General features: G+C 44.5%; 1 protein-coding gene and 1 long non-coding RNA gene across 3 annotated transcripts in view; one reads left to right on the top strand and one right to left on the bottom strand.

Moving 5' to 3' along the window:
• pard6a (par-6 family cell polarity regulator alpha) overlaps positions 1-19252 on the top strand; it is a 36797-nt gene extending 17545 nt beyond the window's left edge. Inside the window, exon 3 of one of the 2 annotated variants that reach the window (XM_088613563.1) lies at positions 13371-19252. In XM_088613563.1, the coding sequence (XP_088469689.1) occupies positions 13371-14191 (821 nt within the window). In that variant the 3' untranslated portion in view covers positions 14192-19252. The remainder of the gene's footprint in view (positions 1-13370) is intronic. The other variant, XM_088613564.1, reaches the window with a different exon arrangement.
• LOC148644581 (uncharacterized) overlaps positions 12294-20625 on the bottom strand; it is a 25105-nt gene continuing 16773 nt past the window's right edge. Inside the window, exon 3 of the long non-coding RNA XR_015928632.1 lies at positions 12294-12533. This is a non-coding gene — a long non-coding RNA (uncharacterized LOC148644581). The remainder of the gene's footprint in view (positions 12534-20625) is intronic.

The raw sequence follows: 20625 nt of genomic DNA, 5'->3' as shown, positions 1-20625 counted from the left end.
ACGGCTCTGTGTGTCGGTGGACTTTCATGAGCAGGAGTGGAGAAGTGCCTCTTAATGAGGGAGGTCTGCTCAGCTCCTTTTTGAAGCCATCCCTACGCAGATCACTAAACCCAACCCAACTTGCCACACTCAGCATGGGGCTGTCACAGGATACTGTTTTAGTGCTTGTTTTGTCATTTCTACAAACAGAATCACTATTAAACAGAATGAACCAGAGCTCAGTTCTGCAGTAGTCGTGGTCTTCTGAATTTCACTGCAGTATCTTCTTGGTTCCTATATTGTTACCCTGTAAAGGAAGTATTTTAATCTGTGCAAGCACGTTTAGCAATAGGGCAACGGCCTTTTAAATCCCTGCTAAACAAAACCCCATGTATACCCACTAACAAACATGAGCTCTGCTGAGGTTTCACAGTCAAATCAACTCAGCATGTTTAACAAGTATGGACTGCAAGAAGTGTGGGGAGCTGATAAATAGCATCCATTAAACTTTAAAGTTAGCTGTTGTGCTTTCCACAGTGCTGTACTGTCAGGCACGATGACAGCAGATCTAGACGTGATGTCAGAGCTCAGGGGTGCCCCATTGTCAGCGCAGCTGAGCTCCACAACAGGGGTCTCATCATGCTTCACATACCCCAAACGTACGCACATTCCCGAGTAGTTTTCTAGCTTCTTTTTGTTTTTTTAGAGCAGGCTGATGAACTGGCCATGTTTCTGCTTGTGTGGGCAAACAAATAAAAACAATTCACAGATCCCGCCCTCCTCCTCGCTAAGAGTTGTGTGTGTCGTTGACATTGCTGCAGAAATATTTACAAGGGTATCACGGCTCCCGCCTGTTAATTAGCACAGACACAAAATAACAATCTGTTAGAGCTGGCAGGGGCTGCTGTACTCGGAGCTTACAGTAATCAGCAGCCATTCATATCAGAGGCGCTGATCGATGGGGCTCTGATTAAGTGTTTTTAGTCTGGGAAGGCCTGCCATCTGCTTTAGATGTAACCATGACAGCAAAGGCAATGGGTACTGGGCTCTCCACACAGTGATCTCTCCCTGCTCGCAGGCAGACTCGAGGGTCTTTTGAAACCACAGGAAAAACAAACCTCTTCAGAGAGCGTGTCATGATGAGCTATCAGCCATTGACATCTTGCCCAGTAACCCCTGCCACCCCCCTCTTCCCCTGGTTCACTTGTGATTTTAAAAAAAATAATAGACATACTGTAGAAGGGTCTATGTTTGTGTTCTGCATCCCTCCAGTGGATGGTGAACACTGGTCTCTCGCTGTGTCATCAGCTAATTAACAGGAACGGGACTGGTCTCAGTGGCTTGTCACTTCAGAAACAAAGGCCAGTAAAATCAGACCTGACTTGAGTTTAATGGATGCATTAGTCTGCAAGGCGCAGTTTTCTTGTGTCCTGATTCATCCTTTCAGGGGCTGTTTCTTGTTCCCATTGTTTTACTGGCTGAAAGATGTTACTGAATGTGAATCCATGAGCAGAGAAAAAAGGGTCAGGAATGCAGTTTAATCAAATGGGACGGATTACCTACTGGTTTTGTGTTAAGAGCGCAGTTTACACTCTTAACAAATCAAGCCAAGAGAATTCTTACTGCCGTGCTTTCTGACAAAGTATTCCTGGAGCCCCTTGGACTTCATAACTTCAGGATGTGTTCATGAGTTTACATGTACTGTTTTGCTGCAGGAGTTATCCTACAGTTAATGAATTTCGCTAAAAGGAAACCTTTTCAATATGGACCTTTACCACAATCTCAATAACAGTACTAATACGTCATGTTAAGTCTAACTACACTGATATGGAATATAGGTAATATTTACAGATTGTCTAATTTTGTTTTATACAATACTGTTGGAATGGGATGCCAGCTGTGCTTCTCGTAATCACTGGGGCAAGAACACAATTGTGAAACCTGTGTATAAGGAGTTATGTCATCAAAGCACAGAGCTCTGAGTCCTGGAAGATGCAGCCCAGCTGAGCATTTCACCCAGAGATGGAATCTGCATATGTCTTTCTTTGCCATTCTGTGATCTGACCCAGTACAGTCCAGCCGTAGTGCCTAGAAGAAACCTGGTTATATTTTGACAGTAAAAAAAAAAAGTAATACTTTCATAATGAGCCACACCCATTTTAAAACCTACTGTAAGTCAAAGCCACAAAAGCCTAATCTTAATCATTAGCCTGTACATATAACATAGCATCCTTTTTGTAGACGTGCTTAGAAAGGGAATACAGTTGAAAGGAAAAGAACTGCAACAGCAATATGCAAAATCCACAACCTAATTAAAGAGATGTTCCCTGTTTCAAATGATTTTAATTGAATCATTGCTGTACTATAAAAAGTAGAAGAATTTTCATAATTCATTCCAGGTTAAACTGCCCATCAGAATATTAAGAGGCACTGAAATTGTACCCTGAATGTCCTAGGGCATTGTTTGTGTGTTTGCCAGGCATGATAGCTCTGAAAACGTGGGTACATGGGACTCTAAAAAGGCCATTATTCAATATTGATTGATTAAGTGATTTTGTGAAACCCAGCTCCTGAACCTTTTGAGAACAGGTCGACAGACTTCTCCGTCTCTGGATTGTGCGCCCCACGGTAACCATAAAACATTTCTTGCTGTTTTGCTTTTTGTAGGAATAGGTGAAAGGGGTCGGTCAGTCAGTCACGTCTTTTCCTTCCCCCTGTGCTCTACTGAAGGAACAGGCTCTGGTAGCTTGCCCATTAAACATCAGGGACCTAACTCTCCCCTACCAGTAGGAGGCACCATAGCGGATAGAAAAAGTCGCTGAAGTGACCAAAGGGAGCATTGCCTTTAGAAAAGGCTTTGCTCTATCAGACTGGCAGGCAGGATACATTAGGAATTAGTTTCAGAGGAATTTCTGGGCATCGATTCAGATGCCAAGTGATCTCCGTACTCCTGTCTGCATTGTTCCCTGTTCTGATTTTTTTCCCACTCCCGGAGCCAGCTGTTCACCAGGTGTGCCACATTCCCGGACCCTTCTGAAGATCCACAGGGGTTGTCTGCAGCCCTCCCCAATGCCTCCGTGCAAAAGGAGGTTATCTGGCGGAGTTCAAGCTGCCAAAGCAGCTTTTTAACAAAAGCGATCGTCGGTGCTTTTGAGTGGCTCGAGACATAAACTGTACATTTTCATCATGGCGGGTTAACTGTGGTTGTATTTTCAACACGATAAATGGTCAATAAAATGACAAAAAAGTAGACGAAGATGGTCACAGGCCTGAGTCTTAGTCTCTATCCAGCCTGGAAGGTGGTTGTGAAAATGCTGCAGGGCGAAGGCATTTGTGATTCACACAGGGTGACTTGTACCTTCAAAATCTTCACAGCGTTCACATGCCATTCTCCTATATTCTGCCCAGGTGGGCTAACAAAGCCTGCGCTGCCTACCACTTATTGATCCTGGTCTGGTTTGCAGTGCTGTATTTCTCTCAACCTTTTCCCTGCAGAGATTCAAACACAAGCAGGAAAGTTCTTCTAACTACATCCTGATAAAAGCCCTGCTGGAAATACCTGCCGGCATCAGATTTCTGATCAAGGCTTTCTGCTGCATCACCAAGACAGGAAGTAGTTCTAGTACTGCTCAGTCTGGGCTAGAAATGTAGGTTGAAGGTAAAATTAAAAAAAAGTAAATGGGTTACGGTATGAGAACTGGGTGAAAACTATGCAGTTTGAAAGCAGATTGAACTTTGATAGTACAGTATTGAATTTGAAAACTGGCTACACTAGATTCTTATTGCAGTTGAAAAATGCACAGCTCTGTGAAACGCCACAGCTTGGGAGGCAAGATGCCATTGTTTCACCTTATCAGGTCCTGCCATCATCAGGACAGAAGGTGGATAGACAAGGGAAATGATAGACGATATCCTGATAGACGATATCCAGATTATGTTTTTAAAAAAAGAGTACGTGTACAAACCTGAAAAATAAAGATTAAAAGTGCTGAAAATACACGCAACCAGAGACTGATCTGCTTCTCAAACCTGCCAATCCTTAACACCTGCAATTTGTCTTGCAAATCTGTGGGCCTCTTGGCATCGCTAGTATACAATTGTGCTCCTCACTGTCGCTCATGCAAATGAGCTTTTTTGAACAAGTTAAAATGGTAAACTGTATCCTACCTCCAGTGGTCATTCATTAAATTCTTCCGTGCTAGAAATGTCTACAGATCTCCCACTGTCAGAACTCATCCCCTTGGACATGTGGTCCCTAGGCCTCAAGTTGAAACTCCAGTTCCTGAGCAGGGAGCTGTCTGATTCATGCTTGCTCACATTCCTAAAATAGTACCGGCATGACTGAGCGGGGACATGGAGCCACAACCACAAAATAAATAAAAAAAAAGAATGAAACAAATGAATCAAATCAAAGAGAGAGTGAGAGAAGTCAGTACCAGTCACCAGCCACCGGGCTATCTGGCTTTCATCATTCCGCGGACAGGAGGGGGTCCCGAGAGGAATTTATGAGGTGCTCTTGAGGTTATTCACAAGCAGTAGGTGGGCGGGTGGCACCACAATCTCCCTCTCTCTGGTGGAGAGGCGCCAGGCAGGAAATTACACGCACAGCGCATTCTGAACAGGTAAAAGCCCTGCAGCCACATCCCAGCCAGAGAGAGAGGTGTGTGTGTGAGTGTGTGTGTGTGTGGTAGGGATTGTCACTGTGTCAGAACTCGGGCAAGGGGAGATTACAGCAGGTGAATAATGACCTGTGAGCCCTGCTCACACTGAGATCACATGGGAACTAGTCCATTAAAAAGAGGGGTCAGCAACATGACCTCAGCAGCACTTACAGAGCTCCTACTGCACTGTGGAGAGAGGAGATTTGGAAGAACAGGAGCCCCAGTGTCTTTCTCCATCCATTCACAAAGCTGAGTCACAGTGAATGGCAGGGACTCCACTCAGCCCTCGTTTTGTATTGGGATGATACGCTCATTGAAAGAAACTTGAAGGCCATAACTCTCTGCCGAGACTGCAGGGGCACCAATGACCCACCACAAACCCACCATGCAGATTAGAGCAGGGATGGTCATGCTTGGCTCGTCATTTCAAGTCTTTCCTCAGGTTAGTCCTTGGTCACTGAAGTGATCGTTAACACCCGGGCTGATTAAAAAAATCCCCCATGAATTGATTGAACAGTTGGAAGTCCTGTGACCATGGAATGGAAGAACCAAGGTTCCCGAGTTCTGAATCTACACTCCGAAATGACCATTTCCGTTTCATTTTTCTTTCTGCCCAGCAGTAGCTGCAATATGTACACCTAAGGATTACAGGAGCTACTAGAATACATCCTTTGCAACCCCAATAACTATAACCGAGGAAGTACGTTAGGCAACATACTGTATGCAGTCGGGCTGTGTGATCTGGTAGGAGAAAATGGACAGAAATAATTGAGCATCAGAAGTGGTTTCTGGGGAAGGTGAATAATGAGTGGAGGACCTTGTGGGTTAATACTCTCTCCCGCAGGCCCGGCTGGGTTTGTCACGAATACTGTGCCACCATGTTGCACTGATTTTTGCCAAGTCCTACAGCCGACTGAGAGAGAACGAGAGAGGGGTCCAGTCAGCACATTATTCGGCAGCTGCTAACAGACTGTGTGACGCCACTCAGTTAGAATGGCCAACTAATCTGATTTGCTTCTGTACTGTAGCTGTTCTCCCCCGTATGGTCTTCCCTGTCTTACCCTCACTACCTTTTAAAAAATAATTATTTTTGTCTAACCAAGTGCAAGTTAATGCAAAGATCTAAATGTCTGGATCAGTAGACCTAAGACTGAAACGCTGCATTTAGTGACGTTACCCTGGTGTTCAAATGCTGGCTAAAAACAATAATGCTCTGTGCCATACCGATATTATCTACCCATCCATCCATTTTCTAACTGCTTCATCCAATTTATGGTCTCAGGGTAGCTGGAGCTTATTGCTTGCCTGAATGGGAGAAAGGTGGGGTACACACTGGACATAGCAGGACAGACACAAACACGCACAAACCCACACCAGGGCCTGTTTTCCCGGAAGACAATTACCCGTATATTTTTTGGACTATGGGAGGAAACCAGAGCACCCTGAGAAAACCCACATGAGCAAGGAGAGAACATACACATTCAAAGCAGATAGCACCCTAGGTCTGGAATATAAGCCAGCCAGCAATTCTAGGCACTGTGCTCCTCATATATTATTTATCGAGCCTAGAAATATTCAAGTGCATTAAGAAGGTGAATTACTCAGTGAAATTAGCCTAAAGATCTTTGAAAGGCAAGCAAAATTGAGATCTAACTAAATGCAACAAACTGGCATATGCCCTTGAGGAAAAACATGTGCTGTCTGCATTTACATGTAAAGGCATTGAAACAGTATTATATGCGGTTTTTGCATTAATATTCTCAATTGCTTATCCCGTATTTGCCAAGCATAGAAAAATGAAATCTGCTTTAAACTCCACTACGTTCCAGGCACTTGACATAAGACTCTTACAAGCAAAGCCGAGGAGTTTGATTAACACTGGCCCGATCTGCCTGAAATGCACGCTGGCCCGGCTCACAGAGGGATTTAATATTGCAGAGCTGCCTGCTCTAATACCAGGGGGCTGTCGAATGGCTGTCCTACGCGGCTGATAGCAGAGGAAGCGAAGCATCAAAGGGATTCTTTCAGGCGAGCGCGGGAGCCAACGGGAGGTGAGGACGGCTTCACCACAATCCTGATGGGCTCCGATCGCTCTGAAAGACGCAGGTCCTCCCATCCTGCCTTGCTAACTGCCCTGTCCCACTGCACTGCGTGCAGCCCATAGCAGCCACTCCACCGCTTGGCCACAGACAGGAAATAACGAGCAGTCTCTGGGCGAAGAGAAAACCAGACTGGAGCAAAGTTTCAGCTCATGTCTTTCCCATGGAATTTCTGACAAGACAGCAGTAAGGCCATTATTCTCCTAAAGAACAAGCACGGAGACTCCCTTGACTAACACAAGTCACCAGCTATGGCAATAAGAACAGTTACAGTACAAACAAGAAGAGGCCATTCTCCTCCACATCCTTGACCGTTTGGTAGTTAGTAACTAACTGATCTAAGGACTTTATCCACCCATTTCTTGGAAGAAACCAGGTCATCTCCTTCGACACCATGGCTGGGAAAGCCTGTTCTTTACCTGATAAAGAATTGCACTTAAAGGTGGTTTCCACTTGTGTACAATCTGAAGTATTTTCTAAATACTACAAGTGCATAGTATAATAAAGTTCATATTTCCTTCCACTGTTCAATAGTGGTTTAAAAAAACTTCAGACAACTTGGAAATAAAACATTAGCTCACCCTCCAGAGCAGCTTATGATAATTTATATCTGTGGCAAAAGCTTTCTAATTACATAATCTATCATTTCTCCTCATACAGTGTATTCTGTACAATTGCATTTAATCAGAATTAGTGACAATGGCTTTGTAATGAGGGACTCTGCAGCGCTGCCTTTACGGTTTTGTAAAACGCCATCTCCAGCCTGTTCGAGTGAGGTGTGATCATCATGGATGGCACTTGATGTCAAAGCAGTAACAATGAGTGGAACATCACTGCAATTCTGTATTATGTAAAAAACACTTTGGCGTGATGCTGAGTATATAGTATACCCAGGATGTTCTGCGATCTGTGCATGAGCAATGACAGTATACAGATGTTAGCATGAATGACCATTTTATCGTTTTGGCCAGGGAGGTAGAACATAATTTTGCAAACGGCAGGAGAGCATCTGGCCCATCTGCAGTAGCTTGTTTGGGATTTAGTAGCTTAGTGATCCATGGAGGTCATTCAGCCATTTCTCAAGAGATGCCAAGGTATCGGCTTCGACAGCAGGGCTGTATTGCTTGTTCCAGACTCCCACAAGCCTTAGTGTAAAGATGATCTTGGCTTTAAACACGCTTTCTGGGAGTATCCTAGCTAGGGCTGGGGAGAGGCAGAGAAAGAGGATTGGACACAGGGAAACAGCTATTCATCCCCGGAGTCGTTCCGAGATTTCTGGGGGAACATCCTATGGGTTGATCTCGGTGGTTCACTGAGCAGTGGCATGGTGTGGTTTACATGGAGACACTGACGGAAGAAAAGACATTTTGTAGACTGCTTATCAAATCTAAAAAGTGTTTGCATGTAGCAGAATGGCTCACAGTTTTAACATATTTGGACACGTGGCCAGAAACAGGTTAATGTTTTTTTTAGCCACGAAAGATTCAAACACAGCCTTTTATAAACATTGCATGCTTCAATAACTACATTCTGAGACAAGATGTAGAACAGAGAAGTCTTAACTGGATTAATAGCATTTCAATCAAAGATCTGCCTCCTTAATCTAGTTTAAGTAACCTGCTAGAATTGAGGCTATTTAGGTGCCATTTTGTACGTTTACTGGCTGTGTCCATCCCTCCTGACTCGCCAACGTAGGGCTCAGGTGCCTTGTTTTATGCTCATTTATATATTTATTTTATTCCATTATTTTTTTTTTATGCTGTGCTGGTTTGCGACCTGGTAACCAGGCAACTGTCTCACATCATTTATTCCCTCCCCCTGCTGAGTTCTGAAACAAATTACTCTGCGCAGAGATGGAGGTCTGGCCCAGTGATCCTCATTTGTGGAGATGAGACCAGAGGGAGGGCGAGAGGAGGAGAGAAGGAATAGGAGCTGGGACAGGGGAGAGGGGCCGAGGCCGACAACAGTGCAGTGAAACAATCCATACAGCGGCAGAATGATCGCTTACAAATGACTTTATTATCCTGAAAGTGCTTTTATTTCTAGTGGCTGTGCTCCCACCGAATGTGACTAACAGTACACCTGCAGATAATTACCCACCGCCTGCGTAAATGGATTCATCAACAATGATCTTGATGATTTCAGAATTGCTTTTTTTCCCTAGTAGCGACATGCATACTTCAATGACAGAATCATAAAAGGTCATTTAGATAAAGTTTTTAACAGTCTAAAAAAAATGACAAGTGTCCATTTGTTTGTTGCAGCTCTCAATTAATGCCAGAAAGTTTCAGCTCATGTCTTTCCCATGGAATTCCTGACAAGACAGCAGTAAGGACATTATTCTCCTAAAGAACAAGCACGGAGACTCCCTTGACTAACACAAGTCACCAGCTATGGCAATAAGAACAGTTACAGTACAAACAAGAAGAGGCCATTCTCCTCCACATCCTTGACCGTTTGGTAGTAAGTAGCTAACTGATCTAAGGACTTTATCCACCCATTTCTTGGAAGAAACCAGGTCATCTCCTTCGACACCATGGCTGGGAAAGCCTGTTCTTTACTTGATAAAGAATTGCACTTAAAGGTGGTTTCCACTTGTGTACAATCTGAAGTATTTTCTAAATACTACAAGTGCATAGTATAATAAAGTTCATATTTCCTTCCACTGTTCAATAGTGGTACTGTTGGCAGACCTGAAGGTGTGTGCCCCCAGTAGGCTGGCACTATATTTAGAGAGGCTGGGTGTATCTGTTTCATTGCACAAACGTGTGTGGTATTCCCAGCTATTTGCCAACCAGATTTGTAAGATTTGTTCAATTCTCTCCAGTGTCAGAGAATACACACCACCTTTCGGACGTGCTCTTGTGAATAACAATGTCTTGCAGGCATGGATATTCAGCGTGTCCATTACCACATCAAGCCTAGCTATCACTTAACTTTGAGATGAGCAGCTGGAATGCTGTGTCCCACTAGGAAACAGGAGGCCCAGGGAAAGGCTTATTTTGTACTCGCAGATCTTCTTCCCCGACCCATGTGCCTTTGAGGTGGCCCTGGAGCATCACACCTCATCAGCATTGCCAATTAAGCCTCACAAATCCACCTATCTATGGGACAGGCCAGCCAGCAGAATCAGAAGACCGAGTGCACTAGGCTTTTCAGTCCTTAAGCACACAGAAGAAACGTACAATTTTATTTCCTCAAATGCATTTTCATGCAGTAGTTTTTCTGGTCTTTGTATAGTCGTCTTTGCTGAAGTAGGAACACCCAGTCTTAGTCAATAATATCTCCTTGCCACTGCAGTGAGCACGGTTCGGGAAGCTCTAGGGATCAGAGTTAAAACACAAGGGAACATTTCTCAAGCTTGGAATCTGCCCCTTCCACAGGCACCACGAGAGAGTGCACAAGATCAGATTAAGAATAGACCGAGATGTGCAGGCAGACTCCCCCCTCCAAAGAAACCAACACTGAGAACATAAGGACGTTCTCCATCTGTCCAGTCCTGCTTTCTTTCCTTGGCCTTCTTACTGGAGTCCCGATACTAAGATAGCACTCCCCACTCCCACAGCAAGACGCGGCACACTGCTCCCTCTGATCTTGTAAACTGACCGATCCCCTGATGGGCTCCTGACTGAGTGCCATCAATAGGCCGTTCATGATTCACCATGAACAATATATGTATGGGATGGCTACACCAGCTGGACGCCACACTCCCATTAGGTCTCTTGATTTCTTTACATAAGAATTGTTCCGATATTTCAGCAGAGCTGCTGCTTGATGCAACTACACCGCAAGCTCCTAGGGTTGTACAACTCAGAAAGAACCGTCACAGCGCTGGTAAATCCAAATCAACAGTCCATGTCACATGTCAGTATTTCCAGACCAGGAGTTTCAAGCATATGTCTGTCAGCTGTTGAGATCAGCATTTAGATGCTATGCTTATTTAACTGTGTTGAGCTACACGTGTAGAAATGTGTACTTTTCTCTGCAAAGTCTCTTTTCTCCTTTATGCATCTTTCTTTTAATACACTGAACAACTCCGGGAGTCCAATATTCACCCAAAAAGAGATTGTAATTGCATGCCATTAAATGCAAAAGAGGCTTTTTTAATAGAAATGCATGTCAGTCAACACTTCTAATCTTTTTTTACTGTTTGATACTTTTATGTATCTTATTTTTTTAATGACTGACTAAAGTACTCAGTGCTGGGGAAGTATTTCTTTAGACAAGTCATTTGAAGCCCTCTTTTGTCCTGTACTGTAAGTATGGATGATCAAAAGAGAGGGAAAGTGGGGATTAAAGTGTGTGGAAAGTCTTTGGTCTCTGTTTCCTTATCTTCAGAGCACACTTGGATATTTCCAGTAAATTACAGGTTATTATTATTCCAATTTTATCTGTAAGAAGTCTTAGGAATATTCTAGCTGCTGTTAAATTCTCAGAGAAACTAGGATTCATTCTCTCTTCCAGTAGCTGCAAATCTCACCAACTTAATGGTCTGGAGAAGATTTTCATTGCTCATAGTTAAGCCTGCCTTGTTTTGTGCTGTCATGCAGTAAACAAAATACGTTGGGCACATAAGTCTCTGAAAAACAGAAATCCCAGTCTTTGAGCTAAAGACCATGCAGCTCATTAACTGCTCAGTCCAATACAGGGCTACAGGGAGATGAAGCCTACCCTGGCACACAATGGGCACAAGATGGCATCTCTAACTTACCACCCCTCCATGCTGCCCATAGAACAAGCCCTGCAAAGGTCTTCGTGTAACACAGAGTGGCACAGAAACGATGTGCAGCAAATACTGCAGGTTATTAATTAATATACCAGTAGCAAGTCAAGCAGGTTATCCTTGAACAGTCTTATCACTGAGCTCTCACTCAATCTCTAAATTGGCTACTTTCTTAAGCACCTTAAATGATGATAGATGGCCCTCAAAGCTAAGACTGAAAGCAGGGCAACTCCTAGTGCTAATTCTAGAGGACCATGTATTCTACAGTACATGCTATTGCTGAACTGAGGCTACATGTGCAAGCCAGCACTGTGACGAGACCAAAATGATTCTGTTTTATCAACATAGCCCTGCAAAGGTTAAAGCTCTGTCCTCAGGGCACTTCCTCTGCAATAGGAATAAGAGGAACCCCTCTGTTGTGTTACATCAGGTGTGCTTTGCAGATGCTGCCTTGCAGAGGGCCACTGAGCTAAAGCAACATTATTACAGCTCCGGGCATAACAGCTGAGACTCTACATTATAATGCTCTTATCCTAGAGAGTACGTTACCATCAAAAGATATGTGTAACCTTTAGTACTTCATAACTAAAGTGTTAAACGTACTATTCAAGATGGCTACCAGTTTTCTAAATGTACCTCTTTCTCTAAAGAAAATCTACCGTTTCCTAATCTCTAAATGAGAGAATTTCCGAGATAAATTAGCATTTTCTTCAATTAGGATATTGGATTTTTTTGTCCCGGATTTTAAAAATACTTCGAAATAAAGGTTAAATCTAAAAAGAAGGACAGGTTTCAGGGCCGCAGAAGAAATCGAAGGAGTTGACAGAAAGGTTTTGTGCCCGGCCCCTCCCCCATTAGGAAGCGTTTTCTAGCACAAATGAAATTGGAGGGGAGCTTTTAAGCTGCACTCATCTCGGAGCTGTTACTGCTGCCACTAGACACTCACCAGGAGTTCCGATTCAACACAGACCCCTGGCTGACAGCCGGAGTGAAGGAGAGGAGATCTATCCTGGCATCAGTCTCTTCACTCCACAGTGAAAATGGGCTGGCAGGTTGCCTGGTCAACAGTGTCTGCAGATGAGAGATGGGAGAGAGGGGAATTATTGCCTCAGGCCTCAATAAGATCAGGTTTGGATCTCTGCAGGGAAACCCGAGAAGAGAGAGCAGCAACCTTGAAGTCAGAAATATCTGGTAGCCAGAGAGAAATATCTCTTTTTTTAAAAAAACAAAATGTGCAGTGCCTGGGTTAAGGCCAGGGTTATGCTGTGTTGTTGCAGGTTTGTTCACTTGTGATGTCAGCAAATGGAATCTGTTTTTGTTTTTGTTGAGGGGCGGGGCAAATGGCCTTTGTTCAAGCCATTTGCAAATGAACAGAAAACAGCAACAGTGAGGAACTGTACTCGAAAAGAGTAGGGGTGTTACCCTGGCGTCCTGGCCAAATTTCCCATTGGCCCTTACCAATCATGGCCTCCTAATAATCCCCATCTATGAATTGGCTTCATTACTCTGCTCTCCTCCCCACTGAGAGCTGGTGTGTGGGGAGTGTACTGGCGCACTATGGCTGCCGTCACATCATCCAGGTGGGGCTGCACACTGGTGGTGGTGGAGGGGATCCCCGTTACCTGTAAAGCGCTTTGAGTGGAGTGTCCAGAAAAGCGCTATATAAGTGTAAGCAATTATTATAATGATTAACTCTGGACCCCCCAGACCACAGTGTTGTTGTTGTTCAAATCCTGGGTGGGGCGCTGCCATTGTGCCCTGCAGGCAAAGTACTTGACTGTCCGGGCCGCAGTTGTAAATTGTTCTCAGCTGACTTGAAACGGAGGATTTGCAATAGATAAATAAAGGGCTCAAGAGAAAAGGCCTGATGTCACAGTGTAACGGCTCTGTTCTCGGTTTTCGTTCCAGCAGAAGAAGACGATGCAGCCGCCTTCGCCACCAACTCGCTGCCGCGCAAGAAGAAGGTCCTAGCGGGGCTGCGGCCGACCCCCCAGAAGAACAAGCAGCACCTGCCCATCGGGCTGCCCCAGGACTTCCGGCAGATCTCCTCCATCATCGACGTGGACATCCTGCCCGAGACGCACCGCCGCGTGCGGCTGCACAAGCACGGCTCGGACAAGCCGCTGGGCTTCTACATCCGGGACGGCATGAGCGTGCGGGTCACGCCCCAGGGCGTCGAGAAGGTGCCGGGCGTGTTCATCTCGCGGCTGGTGAAGAACGGGCTGGCCGAGAGCACGGGGCTGCTGGGGGTCAACGACGAGATCCTGGAGGTGAACGGGATCGACGTGGTGAGCAAGTCCCTGGACCAGGTCACGGACATGATGGTGGCCAACAGCCACAACCTCATCATCACCGTCAAGCCGGCCAACCAGCGCAACAACGTGGTGCGCAACAGCAAGGCCTCGGGCAGCTCTGGCTTCTCCAACGACAGCACGCCCAGCCCGGCCTCCCAGTACATTAGCAACTACAGCACGGCCGAGGGGGACAGCGACGAGGACGGGGACCTCATCATCGAGAACGACAACCTGCCCCCCTACCTGCCGGCGGACATGGTCAACGGCGGGCAGCCGGGCCTGCTGAGGCACCTGCAGCAGAGCGTCTCCCTGCACAGCTCGCTGTCCGACAGCAAGGCCTCGCTCAGCTCCCTCAACACCCACAACGGCAGCCCCAGCAAGACCAGCACCAGCCAGGAGAGCATGCGCGAGGATGGCAACATCCTCACCCTATAGCCCCGCCCCTTCCTGTCCCACGGGCTCATGGGAGGAGGGATTCCAAGGCTTTTAAAGTGATCCATGGAACAGACTTGTCTGGTTGTGGATAAGTCATACAAAAACTGGAAAACAATTGGATCCTGCGATACCTTGATTATATCATTTTTTATAGTGTAATACCTCATTTCTAAAACAACAAGAATAGATTTGAATGATTTTGGGCGGAACCTGCTCAAATGATGTTCCGTGCATCGAAAACACATGGAACTCAAATCTGGAGCCCATGAAGCAGTCTTTCAAGTTCTGAACACTCCTGGGCTGCAGATCAGTTGTTGGTTACTGTACGGAGGTGCCTTGGGTTCACTAAGATAGCCTTACTTTAATTTTCATTCTTCGTGCTCAGTCTCTGTCCTGTTTACTTACTCTAAGAGCAGATGTCATTAGTGATGCCATTTCGACTCAAACAATTCAATTAAATGAAATAGGAACTGTTAGCCAACTGTGAAGGAAGGAATTAAAAATGACAATAGACCGTTCCCAGTAGGAGCACAATAGCTACAGTCTTACTTCCCTCATCACGAAACCAGAAGTTAAGTCTTGGTAAAAAAAAATATTTGCATATTTGTATAATAATGCCCACACACGCAACTCTTCAATTATTTATTGTGCACAATAGCTTTTACTTTGGACAAATTACATCAAGAGGCCTGTTGCTGCTTCTTTATGTCTGGGGGATCTGTACTCTGTCTCAGACCAGTACCACACATTTCTTGGCACTTATTAGCTGCTCAATGTGAAATGGTGTTGTGGCTTCATAAATGACACAGGATCTTTAATATCATTAGCAAGCAACAGAAGAACTACAACTGGTTCTTACAAAAGAACTACAGTCTAATCAATAATTACTCCTGTTTATTTCCTATTAAACCAGGATCCCTGTTGTCCTTTGCAGGGTGTTTAGGATTTTCTTACCATCAAATTCTAATTTAGTATTAATCTCGGAAGGAAATGTAATCTCTGTCCTGTTGGTACTGCACACTGGAACAAAAATGCCAATATCCCATGGATCTTTCCTCAGACAGGAGAAGAATTCTGCTTTTTCCGAATCTTGCGTTTGGTTACAGGAACATAATGCAGCCTGCTCCCTGAAGACGGGGGATATTTCTAGCGTCCAGCATGAGTTTGAGATGTCATACACCAAATTTACAGGCACCTTCTGTACATTAACTCTTTCAGACAAGTGGTACGTGTGAATGTTATTTCTGTTTTTAAAATAAGTCCAACACTGTTGGCTTTTTAGCCCAGCAAAGAGAGAGAGAGAGAGAGAGATTTTTCTTTTCTTTCTAGAGTGTGATGTAGCACGAAAAAAAGGTACGGATGACCTTGGAGACTGATTCCTGGCAACAGGCTTCTCCTCTTGTGGTACAGCCATGTGTTTGGGTTGACGATGCTCAGATAATGAAGGATGAGCTTGTCCTAAGCACAAGTACTGGGGAAAGTTACTTTTGAAAAATAATCCATTACAGTTAAGAGTTACTTGTGCAAGGGATCACTTTTTTTCAATTAAGAAGGTAAAGAAAATTATTTAAAAAGCCATCACTTACAGTGCTTTCTGTAGTATGTGTATATGGACAATGTAAAGTAGTAGTAGTAGTAGTAGTAGTAGCATTACCTATTAAAATCAATTTCTCCAAACAACTTATTTATTTTATTAAGTATTCCATTAGTAACATGGAAATGTAATGGATTACTTTCAAATAATAACTTTTCCCGATGCTTCCTAAGACACTTACAGTGATATACTGTAAGTGTGGGCGTATTTTGGCAAGGTGGAGTGACACTGGACTTTCAAAATTCACGTCTACTTTAGGATGTGGTCCTTACATCAGAGAGGACAGCACGTGTACATCTGGAGTAGATCCATCTGTCAGACAAGCCCTATACTGTGTATGAGGCGCTACGCTGTTAAAGACTAATGAAGGAACTTTAGTTGCACTAATGAGTCAGTGGATGCTCTGTAGCGTTTCTGAGTGCTCTATAGCGCTGCTTTCTGTGGCCGGAAGTCATGATCTGATGAAGGGTACAGTGCATCATTACCTTTGTTGTATTTATTTCACTTTTCCTTTTTTTTACCTATATTTTATTGCTGTGTGAGCAGCAGCGTCTTGACCTCTCTTGCTTTTTAAATAAACGGAGACGACTGGAGGTCAGAATGGCGTCAGGCAGGGAGCGATGTGGCAGCCAGGACATGCTAGGAGTGAGGTGTTAGTGTGTAAAGCCAGAATGTTGCAGCTCGTGGGCTACAGCACTGGCGAACCCCCCAATCCTCTGGCTGATTCATGTGCTTTTTCAGAGACAGGGACCAGGGCCCTGGTGTGGCCAGAGTTAGGAGTATCCAGCTGAAGCACAAACCATTTCATAATCGCCATATTGAAAACGGGCCCCCTGAAATTTCACCTTCCCCTGCAATCTGCAGCTAGCAGGATCCAGTCCAGCGAGCACAAGGAGGGAGGTGCAAATCACAGCAGAGGTGGGGGTGACTACAGTAAACTCACACAGCTGGCTGTGGATGCTGTCCTGTTCTCTTCCAATGATGCACTACAAAACAATCATGCATGTTGTACAAAACACAACTGAAAACATTTTCATGTTCACGAGATGTTAAAAACCAAACCCCTAATGACCTCATTGGATCCTCCACGGTTTCTGTGTTGGAATTCTGCATGGGACTTTAAAATGGGAGTTGTGCATTTTCAGATGGAAACCCTAACCAGGCCTGATTACTTTCTCTTGCATTCTGAAACATGAGCCAGAAACAACTGTGGAGTTAGGAAATGACTTGGGTAAAGGTGGGATTGGTTTAGTGTTAGGACCACTGGAGATGAAAAGTTTTTTTTTTTACAGCCATGTTGATTTTACATTTTACCTGACAATGACAGGGTAAGTTCTAAAAACTGCACGAGGTCCCTTGTGACCCGTGTGTTGGGGTGTATCTGGGCCGAGGGCTGTGCAGTGAAGTTTGCAGGGAAAAGGAAGAGTTTCCTACCCTCGACATCAGAAACACCACCATCCCCTGAGGTTTCACCAAGAAGCACAATGTCTTTCCCACCCTAACCTGCAGCTGACTATCCTCATTGTCTAAACGTTTTCCTCACTTCAAACTGGGAATGTTTACACTGATGTACAGGCCAGTTGTGTTTCTAATTTGTAGCATTACACATAACAAGGAATGAATTCTTCAGCAGTGCTGGGAAAAACAAAACGTAGCAGCAATGAATTCTTGTAAATCACTGGTTCAAATGTCTTGAGGGAAATATTTTGTGTGAGTGTGTGGAAGAAAAAAACTTCAGCAGGGCCCTGATGATACTCAATAACAGTTTGTCACAAACTCTGCTGGAAATGACACTTCAGGACTAGGCCTGTGCTATGTGGGGTACCCCAGTTCGCAATTTGTGTCTCATCCTACAGTCCAGGTTAGAAAAATGACGTTCAAACCCTGAACTATTTCAGGAACAACAGGCTTCTGTTTCAAGACATCGATCTCGACAAGCTGAAGTGAGCGTCTGCTCTCAGAGCTAGCCCTCTCCTGAGTCCTGTTGCCGAGTCTTAGCCTGGGCTGTGGAGACACACATGCAGGTTTTCAGAGCCGCAAAGCCCGTGTCTCTGTGCTCGACTGTCCCTTGCCGAATAATGTTATAGCCCAGTGCAGTGCTTCCGATGCTGTCTGCGTGACAGAAATACTATGCTGAAACCAGCTCCATTTACATGCTTTCAGTGATAGGAAGGCAGAAGTGGATGATTGCCTCTCTTTCTTCTCCTGTCTCTTGGTGAATCAGACAACTGAATAGCGCAGCTTTAACTCTGAGTACTGCTGTTCTGTACAGGACTCCCGACAGTGAACACTGACACTAGATGCTGCTGAACATGTTTCGGGAATGAAGGCTTTTGTGAAGCGATGTATAGTACCAGAGATGCAGAGAAGGAAATCTAATAGGTATCTCTATTAATATACAAATATAAACTCACATTTGCACATACAGTAGTGCTGAAACTGAAAATGATACCCAGTTCTGAACAGGTTTCAAATAAATTTGTTCATGTAGATTTAAAATTCTACTTTTTTTTGTTCACCAGTGGAAGGGGAGTCGAACTTCATGCAAATCCTCAGAAAATGTTGAAGGATATTAGACAGATTTTCTTCTACTTCTTCCCCGTGTCTAAGCCAGTATTTCACATTTTTCCTTCAATGCTATAAAATGCATATATTACACATATAACCCATAATAAGCCAGTAGGTATTTTTTCAAATGCAAGGACTTTGCCAAATAAAAAGAGAGTTTTGCAAACCCTTGTTTCCACCAGTAGAGATTTGAGCATTTCCACTCATATAAACCATACTGTAATGGTTAAGACTCTGTTCCGTGGCTGGTGGGTTGCAGGTTCGCATCCCTGCTGCAGACACTACTCTTGTACCTTGAGCGAGGTACGATACCCCAGTCCTCCCAGCTGTATAAGTAGGGACCAGCATAGCAGGGGGTAATTCCTGAGAGGTTCGTGGATCTACCTACTACCTGTATAAACAGTTATAAAAATTAAAATGGGGAACAGGATTTTCTGGGGGTACCCTGAGAGAGAGCACTGAATTATACCCCAGGGAGACCACCAGCTTCGCCCCTACCCCACACTTTCCACTGACCAGCTCCTGTGGCCACACTCCCATCATGTACTGAGCAATGAGTTTTTTGTTACGCTGTCATTGTATATGTATAAATAATAATAAGAAAGAAGGGACATTTTTATTAACTTGGGAGATTTTGTATAACAGAACTTTTATATATATATATAAAAATATGGACAGTATTTTTCTTATTCTTGTATGTTTTTTGTATCTGAGAATCCCGGAAACGACTCTGCTTCCTATTTCTAGACCTGAAACTGAAAACTGAAAATTCGGTGGAGCTTTGTATTTATATTATTTAATTGAATCGAAGGGTTCTGGGTGTACAATACTGTGAATGTTACATAAATGTATGCTGATTATAAAATATTATCTAAAGATAATAAAAAAGCTAAACAGAAGAGCTCTGTCCGTGAGGTCCTTTGTCTCAACAGATGGAGGCACTACAAGGCGATTTCCTTGTTTTACAAAGAGCAATTAACACTGAAGTCAGATTTCTCATAGCACTGTTGTTGGTTTTGCTGGTATGCTTTGCTGCGCAGTGCACAGACATAATTCAGTGCATATAGCTGTCCTGCTGCCCCCTCATCTCCCATGGATGTATCATCTCCCTGATTGGACAAGAAATTGTATATGGCCAATAAATAAAGTGGACTGCACAGGCGCTGGAGCCCTGGGTTCGATTCCAGACCAGGGGTGCTGTCTGTGTGGAGTTTGCATGTTCCCCCTATGTTTGCCTGGGTTTCTTCCGGGTGCTCCAGTCCCTTCCCACAATCCAAAGACACTCTGGTAGATGAATTGGCTTTTGGGAAAACTGACCCGGATGTGAGTGTGTGCCTGTCTGTGTCAATGTGTCAATGTCTGTGCCTTTCCTGCGATGGGCTGGCGTCCCGTCCAGGATGACCAGGGGGTGCTTTGCACCTGTTGCTTACCTGAACTGGATAGATGGAGCCCCCCCCTAAATACACTCTGCCCTGACAGACTCACTGCAGGACTAAGCCCTTTGTTCTGGTCGTCCCAAACTCTTTGCGCTATACTGTATGTCCTCTTCTCCTGGCTCTGGCTTAAGAAAAAGGGCAAGAGCCGCTGAGCATGCCTCAGAGGGAGGAGAAAGGCATTTGGAAAGATCAGCGGTCCAGAAGCCCGGGCTGATGCTCGGCTGGCCCAGATGTGAACTCATTCCCAGTTAACCTCCCTCCTCCCGCTGCCCACGCTGGCTGCTCTGTGTGGGGGGTGGGCACCACTGTCCTGCCAGCGCGCCAGTTTCAGAGCAGGTAGGAATCCACGAGCTCCCGTTGGACTGGCACACAACTTAGTCTGGCGGTACAGAAGAAGAAAGACCTCCTGTCTGCCTCTCCTCCATTATTAACAGTCTCTGGAGTGCACAGTGAGACAGAAACATTCTTATTGCTCCAGTTACATGAAATATCTACACACATTCTGTAGACACACGGACAGATAAACGTATGTTATGAAGTGCCATTCATAATATCACCAAGCACTGTGCAATTAATAATGTAGGTAAAAAAACGTACATTATTAACCAGATTCAAAAATAACCATTCCACACACACAACAGACTGTGTGAAAACAGCCATGCAATATACTTTGCAGACTATGTGCATTTTAGACTCTATTAACATGCCGGTAAGTTTTAAGGTGACTTAAACGCAGGCAAGGATGCAGAACTCCTGATCTTATTAATAAGAGATATAATACCATGAGGCCCAAAACCCATAGTTTATAATGTGTTTGTAAGGACAAATGAGAATAA

The sequence above is a fragment of the Lepisosteus platostomus genome, chromosome 20 (genome assembly GCF_059453375.1).
Source record: "Lepisosteus platostomus isolate fLepPlt1 chromosome 20, fLepPlt1.hap1, whole genome shotgun sequence".
NCBI lineage: Eukaryota > Metazoa > Chordata > Actinopteri > Semionotiformes > Lepisosteidae > Lepisosteus > Lepisosteus platostomus.
The sequence above is the reverse complement of the archived record's forward strand: the minus strand, read 5'-3'. Positions and strand labels throughout refer to the sequence as shown.